A 17,669-nucleotide genomic window follows, 5' to 3' on the forward strand; every position below is an offset into this window, starting at 1 on the left:
GCGCGAGCCGACCACGACCTGCCGCGCCACGGCTCGGCCCTCGGCCCACCCCTACCCCCAAGAATGGCCGGCGCTCGAATGGCGCGCCACCTGCGCGCGCGGCCAACGTCTAGGAGAAGCTGGCACCACTGGGGCTCCGCTCACGGCTGTGCGCGCCTATGTGTACCGGTCTACTGCGCCGCCCGCCCTTCGGGGACCCCGACATGCGCTCACCCGCGGATACTCGGTGCAGCCCCGGCCCAAACGCGGGCTCGAGCCCCGGGAACACCTCCCGCAGCTTCTCAAAGGTGTGCTGCGGCAGCGTCGCGCTGACGAGGACGAAGCGCGTCGATGACGGCGCGGCGGACTGCAGCGGCTCCACCTGCTCCCTGTACACGTCCTCGCCGCCTGCGGGGTGGGATATTTTGGTGCGTCGGTGAGATACTTTGGTGCGTCGGTGGGATAGTTTGGTGCGTTGGTGGGACAATTGATGGGCTTGTGCCACCATTACCGCAGCCACCAGGCCGAGCGGGGCGCGGCGGGCCGCCGCCGCCGTAGGGAGTTGCACCAGGCCGGCCGCCAGTGGGGGCCCCTGCTCCTGGTCCACCCTCCCTTCAGCCTGGAAGCTCGATGGACGGACGCCGCTGCCCGCCCCGCGCCAACTCTCATGCCAGAGGGGCGCGCGGCAAGCCCAAAATCCCTGCCACCGCAAGTAGGAATTGAATCGATTAATGCAACGAGCCTGGCTGCACTCCAGTAGGGGGGTCGGTCGCGGGGCGTGACAATCCTGACTGGAACAAAAGTCAACCCCTAATCCAGCTCACCGCACAGCACGTCCACCTCGTCCAGCACGATCGCGTTGGTGCGTCCGAGGTTGAGGGCGCCCTTGGACAGCAGCGCCACCGCGCGCCCCGGGGTTGACACCATCACGTCCACGCCCGCCTGCGGGGTAGAGGGGTAGCGCAGAGAAGGGGGGGGGGCAGTGTTGTGGGAACGGGGGTGCGGAGCGCGTCAACCTGCACGTGCACTTGCTGCAGCGTACAGCCTCGCAAGCGCGCATACATGTGCATACATGTGCGCGCACGTACACGCGCGCACGCGCGCACACACGCACACACACACACACACACACACGCGCGCGCGCGCGCGCGCGCGCGCGCGACACACACCTTCAGCGCGTCTTCCTGCGTCTTGAGGGCCTTGAAGCGCCGCGCCTCGTCCTCCTGGCCGCCAGTCATGATCGAGGACCGCAGCTTCAGCCCGGCTGCCACCAGCGCCTTGAGCACCCGCTGGACCTGCTGGGCCAGCTCTGGGGTGCCGAGTGATGGTGGGGGCATCCAGGCGTCATGCCGTGCACCCATGATTATATCAATCAACCAGGCAAGAAATGTGCAAATGGCAACCCGTGGCAGGACTGTACCGCCACCAAGCACGGCGGCCGACGGGCAGGCAGCCGCGGCCCCGGCCCCGCCGCGGGTGCAAGCATTACCCCGTCCCACCCCGCCCCCACGGCCCCTGCGCCCCCGCCGCGCACCCCCGGTCGGCGTGATGATGAGGATCCGCGGGCTGCCGGGCACCGTGGCCGGCCGCCCCGTCTTCTTCTCCTCCTGCTTCAGCTCCTGCAGCAGCGGCAGCAGGTAGCCCAGGGTCTTGCCGCTGCCTGCCTGGTCCGCCAGGGCCACGTGGCGCGCCTTGGCGGAGACGAGGGCGCGGTAGGACTCCGCCTGGTTTTGGGGGGTTGGGGTTTGGGGTTCGTGTGTGTTCGCACGGGTGTGTGTGCGGGTGTGTTTGGGTATGTCCATGATTGTGTGATATGTGTGTGTATGTGTGTGTGTGTGTGTGTGTGTGTATGTTCACGCATGCACGGGTGCATGAGTATGTGTACAGTTTGTGTGGGTCGGGCAAGGCTGCTGAGGTGTGCTGAAATGCGGGGGCACGCATGGCCGGTGTTCGGGCGTGGGGCAAGCTTCCGGGGTGTGCAACCTAGCAGGGGGGCGGTAGGGGTTCGGGCAGCACGGAACGGCAGCAGGCGGCAGGCCCGCAAACGCGCCCAGCTTGAAAATCTCTGCGCACATTCATGGCAGCGCAAGGGACACGCGGCAGCAACAACAAAGGACTGCCCGCCCCCCGGGGGCGCGTCAAGGGGGCCCGAGCGGCCAGCGCGCACCTGCACGTGCGATGGCCGGGTGATGCCGATCCCCCTCAGCGCCTCCACCACCGCGTCGCTCGCCCCCAGGTCCCGCCAGCTGCTGGCGCTGAAGAAGCCCTGGTCAGGCCCCATGTTCTGCCGCACCACCGGGATCTGCCCCGCGGCCGCCCCCGCCGGCGCCGCCGCTCCCAGCCCTGCAGAGGCGCCGGCGCCGCCGCCTGCATCCCTGCGTGGCCGAGCGACCGCTGCGGCGCCGCTGGAGCGGCCCTCGAATCTCCGCGTGGCCGACGCAGCTTCCGAGCCGCGGCCGTCCTCGCCCCCGCCCTCCTCGTCGCCGCCCCGGCCCTCCTCCACGCCGAAGTCTGGCTGCCACTGCTCCTTGGGCCGCCGCTCCCGCCTGTCGGGGATCCCATAAGCCTCCCCCAGCTTGTCCAGTGCCACCAGCCCGCGGCCGCGCTCGTCGACCAGCGCGTCGCGCCCGCGGCGCTTGAGGATCTGCCGCAGCTTCGCAGCAGCTTCGTCGTCCACGAAGAACTCGTCCTCGTCGTCGTCCCTTGGTGCGGGCCGGCGCTGCTGCTGCTGCTGCTGGGTCGGCGGCGGAGGCCCACCGGCTCCGCCGCGACCGCCGCGACCGGCGCTCCTGCCGCCGCCGCGGGCGGGCGCGCGGCCGGACGCGCCGCGGGGCACAGCGGCGGTGGCGGCGGGCGCCGGGCAGGTCGAGGCGCGGCGGCCTTGCAGCATGCGCCTGCTGTAGCATGCCAGCCAGAAGGTATGCATGCAGAGAATGCACTACGTGTCTGAAAACGCACGCAACAGGAGCGTGCCTCATGCCAGGGGCAATGTCGGCGACTGACTGCGCAATGGCAGCAGCGCCGCCGCTAAAGACGGCGCGCGCACCGGGTGACGCCGCAGCACCCCGCGCGGCCCCGTATGAGACTTGACATTGCTCTCACCTTGATACGCACGGCATGCGGCCTCCCATGCTTGGGGGCCGCCCGAGTGAGGCCGCCATGTTCGGGTGTGTGTAGCGCTTGTCAGAACTCAGCAATGTATTGCCAGATGGATACATAGACTGTAGTATAGTTCATCAAACGTATAAGTGCGGAAGAAAATAGAAAAGTGAAGCAGTTCAAAACAACCAAGCCAGGTGAATGCTGCGTCAAACAACGTCCACACGTGTAAATTGTATATTAACATCAAACAAGCCAAAATCACCATCCAGCGTGCTGTTCAGACATATATACTTCCGGAAGAAAACTTCACCTGGGTCAGCATGACGGGGCAGGTCGTGGAGCAGCCCTTCGGGGACACCGAACTGCACGTACCTGGGTAAGTGGTGCGCTGTCGCCAGCGGGGGCCACGGCACGGCAGGCCTGCAGAGACGAGCACTGCCATCTTTGGATGAGGGGCGAGAGCAACAGCATAATCAGGGGTTTCAACGCCTCTGCGATTGAATTGTATGATTTATCGACGCAAGTAAGCAACCTCGTACAGCTAGACGCTGCCACCAGCGCAGCGCCTGCAGCGGTTTGCGCGTCGCTGCTATGGTAATCCGCATTGCGTCGGCTGAGGGCGCTACGGCACATGCGCTGCGGCGCATGTCGCCGTGCACTTCACCAGCGCGCTGAGTATTTCAAAAGTGGCCCTTCGTAATAATTGCGACGCAGGTACACGGGCTATGTTCAGGGGCTCCACGAGACCTACAAAAAGACGCCCGCAATGGCGCAGCTCGAGACCAAGCAGCCGGGGCAGGCGTCATTCCTGCACACGCGCACCTGCCGTGCACCAGTGGCGTCACCCCACAGGGTGCGCGGGTCAAGAGGTCGTTGGACGTGTCACGACACCCCACCGCAAGCGGCGTGCGCCCCTTTCCTCCCGTGGCCTTCATCTATGAGAGAATCGTCACCACCGCGGGCCGTCAGCGGCCGCCTACGTATGCCGCACGCTGCGACCCTCACCCATGCGGTCGCACATAAACATGCGTCCTCTCTCAGGACCCCTGCAACTTTCCGGAGTACACCTCAAAGAAGTTTCACACGGACAATCTGTGGCCCAGCCTCCAGACGCGCGCCAAGCAGGTTTGTGCGGCAGCACGCGGCACGCGTGCACCCCGGCCCGCGCTGGCTGCTGATGCAGCGCAACACGACTCCTTGCAAATGAGGTTCGAATTTCATGACACGCAAGAGTTTGTGCCTGTGATTACGCGATGATTTATTGCAGTGACCGTGCAAGACGTCGTCCACCCTGAGGGTGCCACCTGGGCCTGCACCTGCTTGACCCAAACCTAAACATGCAGGACTCGTTCAAGCCTCCCTGCAGCAACATAGCGCTCGGTGATGGCCGCATCAATCCCTTCACCACCAGCTACTCTACGGGTGAGGCACAAGGCGGGGGCGCGTGCAGCTGGGTGCTGCAGCCGCCGAGCAGCAGTGCAACCTCGGCCGCACAGCGGGGCGTTTCCTGAAGCATCACCCCAGAGCAATCCAAGATATTGATAGCTTTGTGGCTTTAGCGGCCTGCGGGGCTTCCTCTGCTCAAGAGGGGCACGTGCATGGCGCTGACGCGCTCTCGCCCGCTCTCCGCCTGGATGCAACCCCAGACTTTGGGGCGCCGTTCAGCGGCCAGGAGCGGCTGCGCAGCCCGATGCGCAACACCGACCTGGCGGCCACGCAGACGTCCCTTAGGGAGCACTACGCCAGCAGCTACAACCGCGTCGGCGAGTGAGTGGCTGGGGCACCAAGTGTACTGCCCTGCCTCGCCTCCTGTGCAACTTAGGGCATGAATTGCCTGGCGTCTCCATTCCTGAGTTTGCAGCATGCCGCACGCAAAAGTGTAGCACTGTGTGTGTGATTCGCATGCGCCCTGATGCATTTTCATCCCAATCCTGCAGAAAGCGCCTAGCCAAGATGTTCAGCACCATGCGGGAGCGCATGAGCGCCAAGATGGGCAACAGCAATGATAATGCCTTCAAAATGCGCAAGCTCTTCAAGATGTACGACAAGGAGGACACCGGCATGGTGCGTTGACCAGGGTTTGACCAAGCTTGGAACAGTGCTGCATGCACGAGGCAACCCTGGTATGTTAGTACGCTGCTTGCCACGATTGATTGCGGTTGTATAGTCCTCGCATCACGTGCATCCCCTTTGAGCGCCTACACAGCATCGATGCACGAACGAAAGTAGAGTGCATCACCACAAACATCCGTGTGGCCTGTGCACCCTGCGTATGCGTCGCACGCCTTGACGCTTCAGATCCACTACGAGGACTTCCGGCAGTTTGGGGAGTCGTTTGGCATGCAGCTGGACGACGACTCGCTGCTGGCCCTGTATCACGTCCACGACCCCGAGGGCTCAGGTGCAGTCACGAGGGGTGTGATTAGCATCACGATCAGGGTTGTTACAGCTTGCCGCAGTCACCGGCTCACGGAGCACCGGGGTTCGAGGGCGCGTGCCGGCGCCGTTGCTGGGCGCAGGGCAGCCTCTTGGATTGAGGCCGATGAAACCCTCAAAGCATGCTTGCGGCACCATCTATCATGATGATCTGGTCTGAATCTGAGGGGCAAAGGTGGGATGCACAGAGTTGGTACTGTCTGGCAGCAACAGCAACCCGCGCCCCTCACGCTGGCCGCCTGCAGGCTACGTCGCGTATGAGCCCATTGTGCAGAAGATCATGGTAGGCGTGCTGAGAAGGTCGGGGCACGCACGCTTGGACGGAGCTCTCGTTTCTGCTGCTGGCCACGCACAGCGTGTCATCTGGTCGTGCTTGCTCGTCACCCACACACACCCATGCAATCCGATTTGCCCCCCTCACCATTCGGGAACCCTCCCTCTTGCTTGTGGTCCCACTCCTGCGCCGACACGCCCCCCCCCCCCACACCCTCCCCGTTCCCTCACCCCCATACAACGTCATGCCACCTCACGCACCTGCCGCAAAACCCCAGGACCCAGACTACTTCTGCATGTACTCACCAGCCGGCGTCGACAACACCCAGGTAAAGCGCATGGTGGGACGCAGCCAGGCAGGAAGGGCTGGGGGTGTTTTGTCAGACTTGTCATGGACAGGCCCTTGGAAGTGACCAGCACTGCCGGGGCGTCCAGCACGACACACAGGGCACGCCTATGCAGCCTGGTCGGTACTGCGCATGAGGCGAGTACCTCGAGCACTGCCATGTGGCAGCGGAACTGAGCCGGCCTGTTCTCCTCATATGCCTGTGTTGTCCCTCGCCCGCCCACCCCTGGACCCCCCCCTCCCCGATCACACCTGCAGGCGCTGGTGGACGCGCAGGCGACCTCCAAGCTGGTCTCAAACCTGCGCAAGCGCATCCACGGCAGCGTCGATGAGATGCGCGCGGTGTTCGAGTCGTTTGACCAGGTGGGGGGGGAAGGGGCGTGGCCGCACTCGCGGGCTGTCTGACTGGTTTGACTGGGAGTCGTCCTGGTGCTTGGTGATGCACTGCTTTGAGGCTACAAGGGTGGTATAGTGCTTGCAACACAATCCCTGGAGAGGCACCACTCAGGCATCCTGAGTGCAACTTGCCACCTAGATAAGCTAATTACGCATGCCATGGCACGAGAAAGCCTGCCTTCTGCTTCCACAGACGAGCAGCGTCCTTCCTGTGCCTGCTCGGCTCACAGGCCTGCCCCCCCGCCTCGGAACCGCCCATCCAACGCACAGGGCAAGACGGGCGTGCTGGCGGAGCGCAAGTTTGAGGCCGGCTGCGCGGCGCTAGGCGTCGTGCTGTCCCCCAAGGAGCGGGAATGGGTGGAGCGCGCCGCGACGGCGCGCGATGGCGCTGGGGCCGTCGACTACCGGGTGTTTTGCAGCGCGTTTGCCGAGTGACCCCAGTGTTTGCCTGTCTGTCTGGGTTTTGGCTGGCTGGCTGCACGTTTGGGTAGTAACTGTTACTTTCACAAAGCGCTGAGCTTTGTCCCATGCTCCGGGCTTCCTTGTTGGCTTGTGCAATTGGGTTGGTGGGGTTGCAGGAGCAGCTCTCTGCGGCGTGAATCGCTGAAGCGCCAGCTGCACGGCAGCCAGGCAGAGTAGGGCGACCTCACCGGCCCTGCGCGGCACGCTGCACAACCGGCGGTGGCGCGTCCTTCCAGCTTCTGAGAGGGTCCAGTGTCACGTGTGCTGAGTGCCCTTTGTACTGCCCGGTCTGTCGGGGCGTGGCGACACCGCAGGGGTCGCTGCTTGCGCATGGTGTCTAGTTTTCCTGGGTGGCGTGCATTGCGCTCCTCTGGAGTCAACTGCCAGTGTTTGGTGAATCCAGGGCTTTCAGCAGCAGCAGCGTCTGCACGGCATCGAAAATATGCCCACCCCCAAGACGACGAAGATAGCGAGCAGCAGCGCTCGCACCGCTGCTCAGTGGATCGACGGCTTGAGCAACTTGCAATCTAAGCACCAGTGTGACACAACAGCCGGCAGCATCCGTTCAAACGCATCCCCCCCAGTGCCCAACTACAACTGGACACCCAGGAGCAGGTGCATCATATCGGACTCCAGGAAAGCTGCCCCGAGAGTTCTTACCCAGAAACTGTGCGGGTGCAAAACACATAAGCGGATTTTGCGGTTGTGGCGGTGCCTGCCGTGACAGCTGCCCGAGCAAATCTGGCTGGCTCAATGGAGGTTTTAGAACGGGCAGGCAAGTAGAACCCTGCGGTGAACGAGTCAGATTCACCCCGCTGTAATCCAGCGCCCGGGGAAGGCAGCTTTACCAGCCAAGCCCTGGCGTCCTCCCAGGTTTGGTGTGTCGGATCACAAACCAGCCAATTCAACCCTCGCATGGCACAGTTAGGGTATGGATACACAGTCTGGGCGTTACGTACTCAGCAACCCCTCACAAGACTCACAAGACGGCGCATTAAACCTGGCAGTTGGCAGCTCACGTCAAGGGCCCTTCTGCCGCATGTGCGTTGCCCGTGCGTGCGGCCTCGAGGCGGCTGAGGCGCTCCTCTGTGGCCATGACGCGCCGGTTGAGGCCGTCCATGGCCTGTGAGCATGGAGAGCGGGCAGGGCACGGTTGACTGTGTCAGCATTGTGCCTTTAATAGGGGAAAAAGTGTTGCATATACGCAAGCGATCCCGCAAGAGCGCACGATTGACCAGGAGGCATAGGGCGCCGCTGCGCATTGTAGCGGAGCATATGCGCGGCCGCGTCACGAGGGCGCAGGGCCGCTTTCTGCGCATGTTGTCATTTCTGAGAGTGCCCTTTCTGCACGCAGGCCCCTATCGTTTTGCAGCCTCTGCCACTGCCGGCCCATGCAACTTGCAACCGCCGCCACTGGTTGCCCTGCTCACCCCTGCAATGTGGTCCAGCTTTGAGACGATGTCCCGCAGCGTCGCCGCCAGCGCCTCAGGGAGCGCCGCCTGCCCCAAGCCACCCGCAGCCGCCGCACCGCCCGCAGCCAGCCGCTCGCACGCCGCTGCAGCCGCCGCGGCGCCGTCCGCCGCTGCCCTGTCCCCGACGTCTCCGCTCTCGCCAGTGTCGGAGACATTCGATTCGGCCTCCGTGTAGCGTCCAGCTGCGTACAAATTTCCCGCCACCCCCGGCCCCTGCGCCAGCGCAGCCGCCGGCGCAAGCTGCTGCTTCTGCTGCTGCGGCCCGTCTCGCCGCAACGCGGCGGAAGGCAACGCGCCCGCCGGGCTGCTGCTGCGCGGGCGCCCTGCCGCCCCAGCCGCTGAGGTGGGGCGCGGCTGTAAGGCCGGGCCGTCGACCGCCCGCGAAGCCGGCTGCTGCGGTGGCTGCTGCTGTTGTGGCGCCGCCTGAGACTGGGTGGCGCCTATTCCCGCATCGCCCGCCTCTCTCACGACCGCCCCCAAGGTGTACCCGTCCAGCTGCCGGTCAAAGTTGGTGCGCCACACCATCACCTGTGACAAGGGGCGGGACGGCACAGAAGACGGCGGCGGTGTGAGTTTTGCCGCTGGCTGCTTTGGAGGCATCCACGCCAGAGCACCAATGGCAACAGGCTGGCCGCCATGTTGCTGCTGCAACCGGAGTCAAAGCACATGTAAATAAGATCAGCCCGCATGCCTTGGCACACGCACATTCTCGCAGCCCCCACAATCGAGGCCGAGCGGCCGCACCTGCTCGTCCGCGCCGGCGCTGGCGAAGTAGTCGCCGCCCGGCGAGAAGGCGACAGAGTTTGTAGCGCCCTCGTGGCCGTGCAGCGTGTAGAAGAGCTGGCCCTCCCGCAGGTCCCACACCTGTGACGCGGCATGACGTCACATTTGCTAAGATGCAGCCGCCAAAGTACCCGCCTCGTCACGATCTGGCTGCTCGGCTCCGTTTCGCCGGGTCGGCGGCGCTGGCTGTAGCAGGGGCGCGATAATACATCCAACCCTTTTCCTATATACCCCGAGCAGCTTTGTTACCGCATCACTTTGCCACCTGAACCTAGGTTTTCGGGAGGCGCGTCGGTTTTGGGCAGGGAGCTCCCACCTTGAGCGTGGTGTCCAGGGAGGAGGTCAGGAGGAAGCTGCCGCTGGGGTGGAACGCGGCGCCCGTGATGGCGCCTGTGTGGGCGCGGTAGTGCTGCAGCAGCGCGTCGCTGCGGAGGTCCCACACCTGGGGGCCGTGGGGCAGGGTGGGACGGGGCGACTGAGTTGCTGGGTGTGTTGGTCCTGAGTGCGCGCACGTGACGTGCATGTGGGCACATGTGCTTGTTTCTTAGCAAGGAGTTAATTGCCATGCACGCACAGCACGAGCTGGTCATAACAAGCGACAAGACGGCTCAAGACAGCGCACAAGCATCGAGGTGCGGCCTGCTGCTGGAATGCAATGCCGATCGCTGCCAGGGCCGGCGGGAGGCGCCGCAGCAAGGGCCGCCGCGGCACCTTGATGCTTGCGTCGGCGCAGCCGCTGGCCAGGGCGGTGCCGTCTGGATGGAACGCGGCCGCGCTGATGGACCCGCCCGTCGGGTCCTCGTAGCAGCGGATGACCTTGCGGCTGGCGATGTCGAACACCTAAAGATTGTTTGGGGTTTGGGGGGAGCAGAAGCCGAAGAGGTGGCGGAGTTGAGCGTCGCCCGAGGGAGAAAGAAAGCAGGCGCCGATACTGGGCTGACTTCATGAACTAAACTCAATCATCAATACGCTCGGAAGCCTCAGGCAGCGAGGCTGGAGGCAACTCAGCGGCTGGCGCCCCGTCTGCGCGTACAGGTGAAGCAGGGGGCAGCAGAGGTGGCCCGATGTGCGCGTCAACACACCCTGAAAAGCCACATTGTGGCGGACGAATGTCCCATCCTTGCAGTGCAGCGCGCACCTTGACGCAGCGGTCGTCGCCCGCGCTGACGACTAGCCGCCCGTCCGGGCTGAGCTGCGCCGTCCGCACCCAGTTGCTGTGCCCCGCCAGCGTGCAGACGAACCGCTGCGCCGGCAGGCTCCAGAGCTTCACCGTCTTGTCGTCGCTGGCCGTAGCGAGCGTGCGGCCGTCGGCGCTGAAGTGGACGCAGCGCACGGTGCCTGTGTGCGCCTTGAGCACCGTGGAGCGGCCCTCGCTGCGAAGGGGGGGGGGACGTCAGGGAGATCGGCACCGCTGTCAGGCAGATTGTCACCGCTACAAGTTCAATGTATTGAGACACTGGGCCCGGGCACGCCAGGACCACACATATGAGCACCTGGGGCACCATCCAGGAAGCGCACACAGCCGCCGATGGCCCCGCCGGAGCCTGCTGCCACAGCCGACGCTCACACAGTGGGCTGCCATAGGCGCACGCTGCGGTCCTTGGACCCGGACGCGATGAGCGAGTGCGTAGGGGAGAAGGCCACGGAGTAGACCGCCGCCTGCGGTGCACGATTCGGGACCAGAGGGCCGCAGCGGGGCGGTTGCTGGAGCTGCCCCCTCCTGCAAGCGTCCAGACGCTTGCGCCCCAGCTTTGATGGGTACCCTCGCCCTCCGCTGCAGCTGCCTTCAAACTTCTGTTGCTGGCCCTGCCACACGTGCGCACCGTGTGGCCGGCGAAGCGGAAGGCGCGCAGCTGCGGCTTGAAATTCCACACCATCACGGTGCCATCCAGCGACCCCGAAATCAGCTGCTTCAGGTTGCTGTTGAATGCCACGGATGTGACCGCATCCTTGTGGCCGCGGAAGGAGCGCTCGAGCGTCGGGTCGTCAGGCTGCATGCGGCGGGCGAGCGTGGAGCTCAGCGGAGCGCAACGCGTGCGCGCGGCAGGCGTGCGACGTGGGTTGTGGTTCTGATGGGAGCTGCAGTCTACTGCGCGCTAAGCCGGAAACTTTGCCGTGCTTCATGATATTTTCAGCAGACCTTACCTGCGATAGCAGCGCCGCTGAAGGCACTGGTGCCTGCCCCTGAGGCATCGCGCCTTCAGTCACCAGTGCAAGCTTCCGCAGCAGGTATATATTCCGCAATAATTGATATCAAGCTCTTGCTTAAAAGCTGCAGGCGCTGCAGAGATCACTTTTTCGGGCTAGCTGTCGATGCGCGCCAAGTCAACAATGCGACAGCTGAGATTGAAGTTTCTGGCGTCCATGCAGCATGTCCTTGTAATATGACTACCGTAATCAGCAGCCCGGCTCAGGGGCATCAAAGGCGCGCCGCGGGCAGCGAGAGCAGCTTCCACCTGTGCTGGCCAAGCACGAGCTGCCATCCCCGTGCTGAAGCACATTATGCGAGCTTGGGTGCGGCCAGAGCCTCAGGTTGACCCAAAATCCAGCCATGGGGCTGCTGGGTGTTGCGCCTCCACGGTCGCCAAGGGCCACCGGATCACCACACCTCAAGCCCACCACAATCAACAACAGCCAGGGCCCCTGTACCGTGTTTTACATCGCCGGGCCAGCGCGAACTGCCGTGCCGCCACGACAAGCTGAGCAACAAGCATGAATAGCTACTGTTGCGTCTCGATATTCAGGGAAATGTCCAGCGCAGTCACGCTGTGCGTCAGTGCCCCCACCGACACAAAATCCACCCCCGCCTCTGCAAACGCCCGCACGCTCTCGAGCGTCACGTTGCCCGACGCCTCCGTCTCCACCGCCCGCCGGCCCGCGGCGGCCGCGGCGGCGTTGTGCGCGGAGACGCGCGCCATGGCGGCCCGGAGCATCGAAACGTCCACGCCGCCGGGCTTAGACGTGTCGCGGCGTGCCATGTTGTCAAGCATGATCCTGCAGAGCAAAAAGCGTGGTGGTCGCGGCCGCCACTGAAGGAAAACCTCGAGCCAGGCACGTCTGATCGGCCGCCGAGTCCGGGGTGGCGACCCGCCCGTTCTTTCCGACAGCGGGCCCAGAAATACAAGGTGGGTCAGTGGGTGTCTTGGGGTAGAAAGCAGGGGTCCATAGCGGTCCCCGAAAGCAGCCCAGCCAGCTCTTACCGCGACACATGGGGCGCCGCGCCGCTGCCCAAAATCTCGAGCGCCAGGTCGACCTCCTCCAGGGTGCGCGTCTCGAGCTCCACCTGCGAGTGCGCAGCAGCAAGGGCATGCATCAAATGTGCATGCTGGGCCCAGCGGCTAAATCTAGCGCACATGCGCACTCAAACGCGTAACAAAGTGCCAGGCGCGGGAGGGTGCCACCCGTCGTCCCAAGCAGAAAGGCTGGTGTCTGTGTGAGCGTGCAGCAGGGGCCGCGCGTGTGAGATAGTTGGCACGGGCGCAGCTGGGTCTGCAGCAGCAGGCTGCTTCTGGGCAGGCGCGTCATGCGGGGGTTGAAACCCTGCGCGCGCACCTGCAGATCTGGCAGCCCCTGTTCACTAATGAACGCCTCCGCGCGCTCCACCGCCTGCCTGTGGGGCGGTCGACGCGAAAGGACCTTCATCACTGATGTGATTCGACCAAATCACATCGCGGCGGGAAGATCTCAGTTGGCCTGGGAGCCCCCTGCCAATGCACTCAACGCAGTGTACGTGCCGCACGGGGCCCCAAAGAAGCCGCCACGCGCCTGATGCCGCCAGCCGCCGCGATGTGGTTGTCCTTTATCATCATCATGTCGTACAGCCCCATGCGGTGGTTGGCGCCGCCGCCCAGCAGCACGGCCCACTTGTCCAGCAGCCGCAGGCCCGGCGCGGTCTTCCGGGTCTCCAGGATCCTGCGGCAGTGCAGAGGGGTTGCTGATGGGCGATTTCGTGGCGGCTTCGTCAGGCGTCCGGCCCGCCGGCGGGTTCAATGAGCATGAACTGCCCATGCGAGGTGTCAAAGTGACGGCTGGCTTTGGCGTGCGGCAGCACCAAGGACAGCATCGGGGCTGGCTGGCAAAATCGGCAATAACGGGCAGCAACGCGCTAGTGACGACAAGGCAGCGGCAGTTCCCTGCCCTCGTGCACCAGCCAGGGCAATGGTGAGTTTCCGCCCACCTGGTGCCGGTGCCCTCCACTGCTGATACCATGGCGCTGGTGGCCGTGGCAATGCCAGACATGCGCTGCGAGGGCCAAGGCGTGCAGCAAAAGGGGCCACTGCGTCGGTGCATGCCAGCTCCCCTGCTGCCCTTTGCAAGAACAGCTGCCGCCTTGCTCTCTGGCGCGATGCGATCAATCCATGAGACCTGGCTGTGACGGAGGCTCGACTCGAGCTTCACACTGAGGGGGTACGCGCCGCCTCAGCTGCACGGCAAAACGGACTGCTGCGTCTCGCAAATCGGCCCTGGCCCCGCACCTGCATGAAGTTCAAGGCGATCCGCTCCGCAACCAGAATGCTGCGGGCCGACCCTTTCAAGATGCCAAACTCCTCGCCCCGCCGCACGCGATCGCCGTCTGCGGATGCATGAAGCGTCAGCAGCAGCAATAAATACGTATGCAACCAGGCACTGCCACATGCCTCGAGGGCCCGCTCCACACTTGCAGTGGGGCGGCTTTGCCCTTAACCCGTTCCTGCCGGCCTGTGGTCAGGTGTTTGCCTTGGACGGCTGAGAGCACGGAGGCGCCCCTGACGCCTGCGCCGCCAAACTCACTGCTCGTGCCACTGCCTTCCGCGCCCGCTCCTGGCTCTCCCCGGCACCGCTGCCTTCCGCCCGTGCCGCATCGTAAGCAACATCACAGGCGGTGCTTGCAACGGCTGCCCCTGCCTGCCGCTGCACGCAACTCGCCCTTTGAAACCCACCTTGTTTGCTCCACTCTGCCTTCAGGGAGGGGTCCACCAAACCGAACACCATGTCAGCCACAGCCACACCCGCCAGGGTGCCATCCGCCTTAGCCAGGAAGGTGGCTGTCGCCTGAGTGGCCTCGCTTATGCTGTGCACAGGTGCCCATGGGATGGGGGCGGGCCGGCGATGTCATAAATGAGCCCGCACGTGGGTCTCCAGGTGGCCTAGCATGAACTTGACCGTTGCCAACAAAGTGATGGTGTATGAAATGGCACTGATCAAGGCCCGCGCAATCCTCTCGGTGGTCCGACAGCTGCTGGTGCCTGCACAGCAGCCAACCCCCCCCACACCAATGCCCAAGCCGCCCCGGCCGCTCACGTGGCCTGTGTGGTGACGTCACCCCTGTCCCCTGCATCCTCGTCAAGTGCCGCCTTGATGACCTGGGCCAACGGCAGGATTGATGATGTGCGCCGCCGTATGCACAGGGCGCAGCGCACCCAGTGGCAGACCTTGCAGACCCCGATGAGTGTCACTGTTTTATACCACGCCCTCAGGTGGAATTCTGTGCTGCCCACCTGCTTGACGTTGTACGTCGGGTGCTGCGGCGCTGCTATAGAAACCTTGGGCGGGACTGCCACGGCCATCACGCTGCATGCGGGGGCGGGCGGCGATGCAATTGCACCACAGCCGCGTGCAGCACCACCGCACGCAGCCGTCGAATCGATGTCGCTGCAGGAGGCGTTCAGCCGGGCCGGCAAAAACAACGCACCCGATATCTTCGCTCGACGTCTATTGATTGGTGACGAAACAACCGCGCGCTGTTGATGAAATGCAGGCTGTCACCGCGCTGGTCACGCGGAGTTCGCGCAGAACGGAGAGTCGGGACAGCGATTGCGTGATCCAATCATATACATAAAGGGTCTCTGATGCTGCGCATGGAACACCTGAAAGAGAGCAGTCAGGTGCCACGTCCTGCTGCTGCTGCCTCGGGGCACTCTTGATCGAACCGCAGCAACTCCGTGAACAACTTGAGATTTAAGATTTTTTCTCCGATATATGCAACCCGACGATCATTTCGAATTCAGTGCTTGCAAAAATTCTACAAAACTGTCGGGGCGTGGTTTGACCCGCCTGCCCCTAGCTATCAGCGAGGGCCGGCGGAAACGCATCCAATGGCGGCAACCGAGGAGCGCGTGCCACTGCCTGGCTCCAGCGCAGACAGGTCAACGAGCCGTGTCGCAACCAGCGCGCTGGCCACTGCACCTGGCGCAGTGTGTGTTCGAGCTGCTGGTGCATGTGCCCGGTGATCCACACGGCCCCTCTCAACATGGTGAGCATGCAACCTTGCACTCTTTGCAGGGAGGCCAGGATCGCCGCGCGGCGCAAGCGCGTGCAGGACAAGCTCGCAGCCGTGCGCGCACAGGCCCAGGCCGCGGCCCGCAGCGCCGACGCCTCCGCTGCCACATCCCAGCAGCAGCCAGTAGCGGCGGCGGCGCAGCAGCAGGCAGCACCGGGCGCGCAGGCCGGCCTGGGTGCGGCGTACCCCAAGGCGGCGCAGCAGGTCGCGGAGAGCCAGCGGCGCCTGCTGCGGCTGCGGCACCGCACGACACACGAGGTCACTTCGGTGCGGGTGGCTGCTGACGAGGCGGAAGCCGCACACAGGGCAGCTGAGGAGCAGCTGCGCCAGGTGAGGCTTCACGTACGGCGGCGCCGAGGATGCGCATGAAATCTGCGGCTGTCGCCTGACTGCTCGGCTGGCCAGGCTTGGTGGCCCCCCTGTGAGAGTCGTGTGCATTCACGTGGCTGCACAAGCGAGCACCATCAGCGAATCTTGCTGACACGCGTGCACGATACCGGCGCAGGAGCTGAGGGGGAAGCTTCTGGATGAGGCGGAGCACAGCGCAGCAGCTAACGCACAGGTGGGCCTGCATTGCAACTTAGGTGTCGATCCCCTTGAGGGTTGTGGGACCCGCACATGGCAGCCCGGCGGGCAGCTGCCATCCCCTCGTCCATCACTCATGGAAACAAAGCAGACGCTTCGACATTCAACGCGACCGCGCCCGCGCCGCCTGGGTCGCATATGTTGCCAATTCCAGGTGGCGGCGGGCTGGCCGCCGCTGTTTGATATCCTGGTGCCTCAGAAACTCTGGGGCGCAATGGAGGAGCAGCGCGCGGCATGCGAGGCCATAATCGCCTCCAAAGACGCCCTTGTCGCGGGTGGGGTGCCGCAGGGACGGTGGGGCCGAGGCAAAGGGGTGGGCGTCACTCCTGCCGGCCCTGCAGCTGTCGCAGACGGTGGCAAGCTCCGCTGACGAGGGGCGTCGCTCCTTGTTGAGGGGCTGCCTGGGGGATTCAACCGCCAGGCATGCCGCGCTTGTCACTTGCGGCGTGCATGCACCAGCTACGCCGTGACAGCCGTGACCAGTCCGGGCGCCCAATGCCCAGGGGCGCTGGCTGGGCGCGACACGCTGCATCCAATGCAGGAGTCTCACCCGCCCCGACCGGCTGTTTACAAAATGCTTCTGCATACCCAGAGCTGCGAGGTGCGCTGCGCTCCAAGGATGAGGAGTACGTGCGGCTGCTCAAGCGCCAGGCGTCGGGCATCGACACCCTGCTGGTGCGGACGGCGCACTGCGCGTGCCCATCTTACATCTGTGTCTAGCCGGTGACCTCCACACCCTACACCTTCGCTTGCCTGCCTGTTTCTGAAGGCGGGCGCGCCTCTGCGCGACCGCCGTCTGCTGACCGGCCAAGTGAACCTGCGATGAGGTGTCCTCAAGAGCATTCAAAGGCACTTCAGTCGCAACGTCCGCCTCTCGTTCGACCCTTGCCTTGCCTCGCCGCGTCGGTGTGCGCCCCGCAGACCTGCATGGGCCGCCAGCTGGCGGAGGTGGGCCAGGCCTACAGCGACGAGCTGGAAGCGGTCGAGGCGGCGCTGCTGCAGGTGGGGCCCTCGGGGTCTGCAGACACGGCGACTGATCCGTTGGTCGCAGTCGCGGCGGGCGCGGCCGCAGCTGCAGCCGAGAAGGCCACCGCACTCGGCGGCCCTAGGAGAATCGGTGCGTGCTGAGAGAAACGATGTGGTGTGCGCGGCACCAACAACACCTGAGCAAACGGATGGTGCCCAATCGCCGACCCGCGCAGGAGCGCGGGGAGCTGCTGTCCGGCAACCAAAAGGAGGGGACCGCCATGCTGGCTGCACGGGCCCAGGCGGAGCAGGAGTTCACGGAGAAGTGGGTGGGGCTCGAGCTGCTGGCCGGGGCTTTGCTTTTCGGCCTGCGGCAAAGCTGAGTGCCCAGGGTCCCCTCACACGCACTTGCGGCCATGCATCCGTGTGCACAAGCATGGATACACGCGCACACGTTTGTGTGTGTGGCCCCCGCCCACCCACTTGCTCTCTCTCCCCCCTTGTTCCCTCCCACTCTCTCTCCCACTCCCTCTCTCCCCCTCTCCCTCCCTCTCCCTGTCGCTCTCTCCACCCTCCCCATCTTCTCACTCCTGCCCACCCCCCTGCAGCC

The 17,669-nt window shown here is 64.6% G+C and overlaps 5 protein-coding genes across 5 annotated transcripts; 2 read left to right on the forward strand and 3 right to left on the reverse strand.

Annotated features, from left to right (window-relative positions):
* Positions 1 to 109: 109 nt before the first annotated feature.
* MNEG_6295 (DEAD-box ATP-dependent RNA helicase 50) lies at positions 110 to 2,869 on the reverse strand (the record flags this gene model as incomplete). The annotated part of the gene is made up of 5 exons (XM_014045227.1): positions 110 to 387; positions 804 to 921; positions 1,149 to 1,288; positions 1,514 to 1,703; positions 2,147 to 2,869. 5 exons carry the CDS (start codon positions 2,867 to 2,869, stop codon positions 110 to 112), a joined length of 1,449 nt encoding a protein of 482 aa, XP_013900681.1.
* Positions 2,870 to 4,418: 1,549 nt separating this feature from the next.
* On the forward strand, positions 4,419 to 6,967 carry MNEG_6296 (flagellar associated protein; the record flags this gene model as incomplete). The annotated part of the gene is made up of 8 exons (XM_014045228.1): positions 4,419 to 4,503; positions 4,728 to 4,848; positions 5,019 to 5,145; positions 5,380 to 5,482; positions 5,763 to 5,800; positions 6,069 to 6,119; positions 6,395 to 6,499; positions 6,803 to 6,967. The coding sequence occupies 8 exons, from the start codon at positions 4,419 to 4,421 to the stop codon at positions 6,965 to 6,967; spliced, it is 795 nt and encodes a 264-aa protein (XP_013900682.1).
* Positions 6,968 to 8,009: 1,042 nt separating this feature from the next.
* On the reverse strand, positions 8,010 to 11,442 carry MNEG_6297 (WD repeat domain 51A; the record flags this gene model as incomplete). Its single annotated transcript, XM_014045229.1, has 9 exons — positions 8,010 to 8,117; positions 8,425 to 8,994; positions 9,211 to 9,330; positions 9,566 to 9,691; positions 9,961 to 10,089; positions 10,388 to 10,622; positions 10,817 to 10,908; positions 11,073 to 11,240; positions 11,395 to 11,442. The coding sequence occupies 9 exons, from the start codon at positions 11,440 to 11,442 to the stop codon at positions 8,010 to 8,012; spliced, it is 1,596 nt and encodes a 531-aa protein (XP_013900683.1).
* A 527-nt stretch (positions 11,443 to 11,969) lies between these two features.
* Positions 11,970 to 14,795, reverse strand: MNEG_6298 (nicotinate-nucleotide pyrophosphorylase (carboxylating); the record flags this gene model as incomplete). The annotated part of the gene is made up of 9 exons (XM_014045230.1): positions 11,970 to 12,243; positions 12,450 to 12,532; positions 12,802 to 12,855; positions 13,011 to 13,161; positions 13,427 to 13,491; positions 13,725 to 13,822; positions 14,169 to 14,299; positions 14,530 to 14,591; positions 14,727 to 14,795. The coding sequence occupies 9 exons, from the start codon at positions 14,793 to 14,795 to the stop codon at positions 11,970 to 11,972; spliced, it is 987 nt and encodes a 328-aa protein (XP_013900684.1).
* Positions 14,796 to 15,478: 683 nt separating this feature from the next.
* On the forward strand, positions 15,479 to 17,442 carry MNEG_6299 (hypothetical protein; the record flags this gene model as incomplete). The annotated part of the gene is made up of 6 exons (XM_014045231.1): positions 15,479 to 15,838; positions 16,014 to 16,070; positions 16,248 to 16,368; positions 16,686 to 16,768; positions 17,015 to 17,095; positions 17,296 to 17,442. 6 exons carry the CDS (start codon positions 15,479 to 15,481, stop codon positions 17,440 to 17,442), a joined length of 849 nt encoding a protein of 282 aa, XP_013900685.1.
* Positions 17,443 to 17,669: the final 227 nt, after the last annotated feature.

The sequence above is a fragment of the Monoraphidium neglectum genome, assembly GCF_000611645.1.
Source record: "Monoraphidium neglectum strain SAG 48.87 unplaced genomic scaffold scaffold01010, whole genome shotgun sequence".
NCBI classification, from domain to species: Eukaryota; Viridiplantae; Chlorophyta; class Chlorophyceae; order Sphaeropleales; family Selenastraceae; genus Monoraphidium; species Monoraphidium neglectum.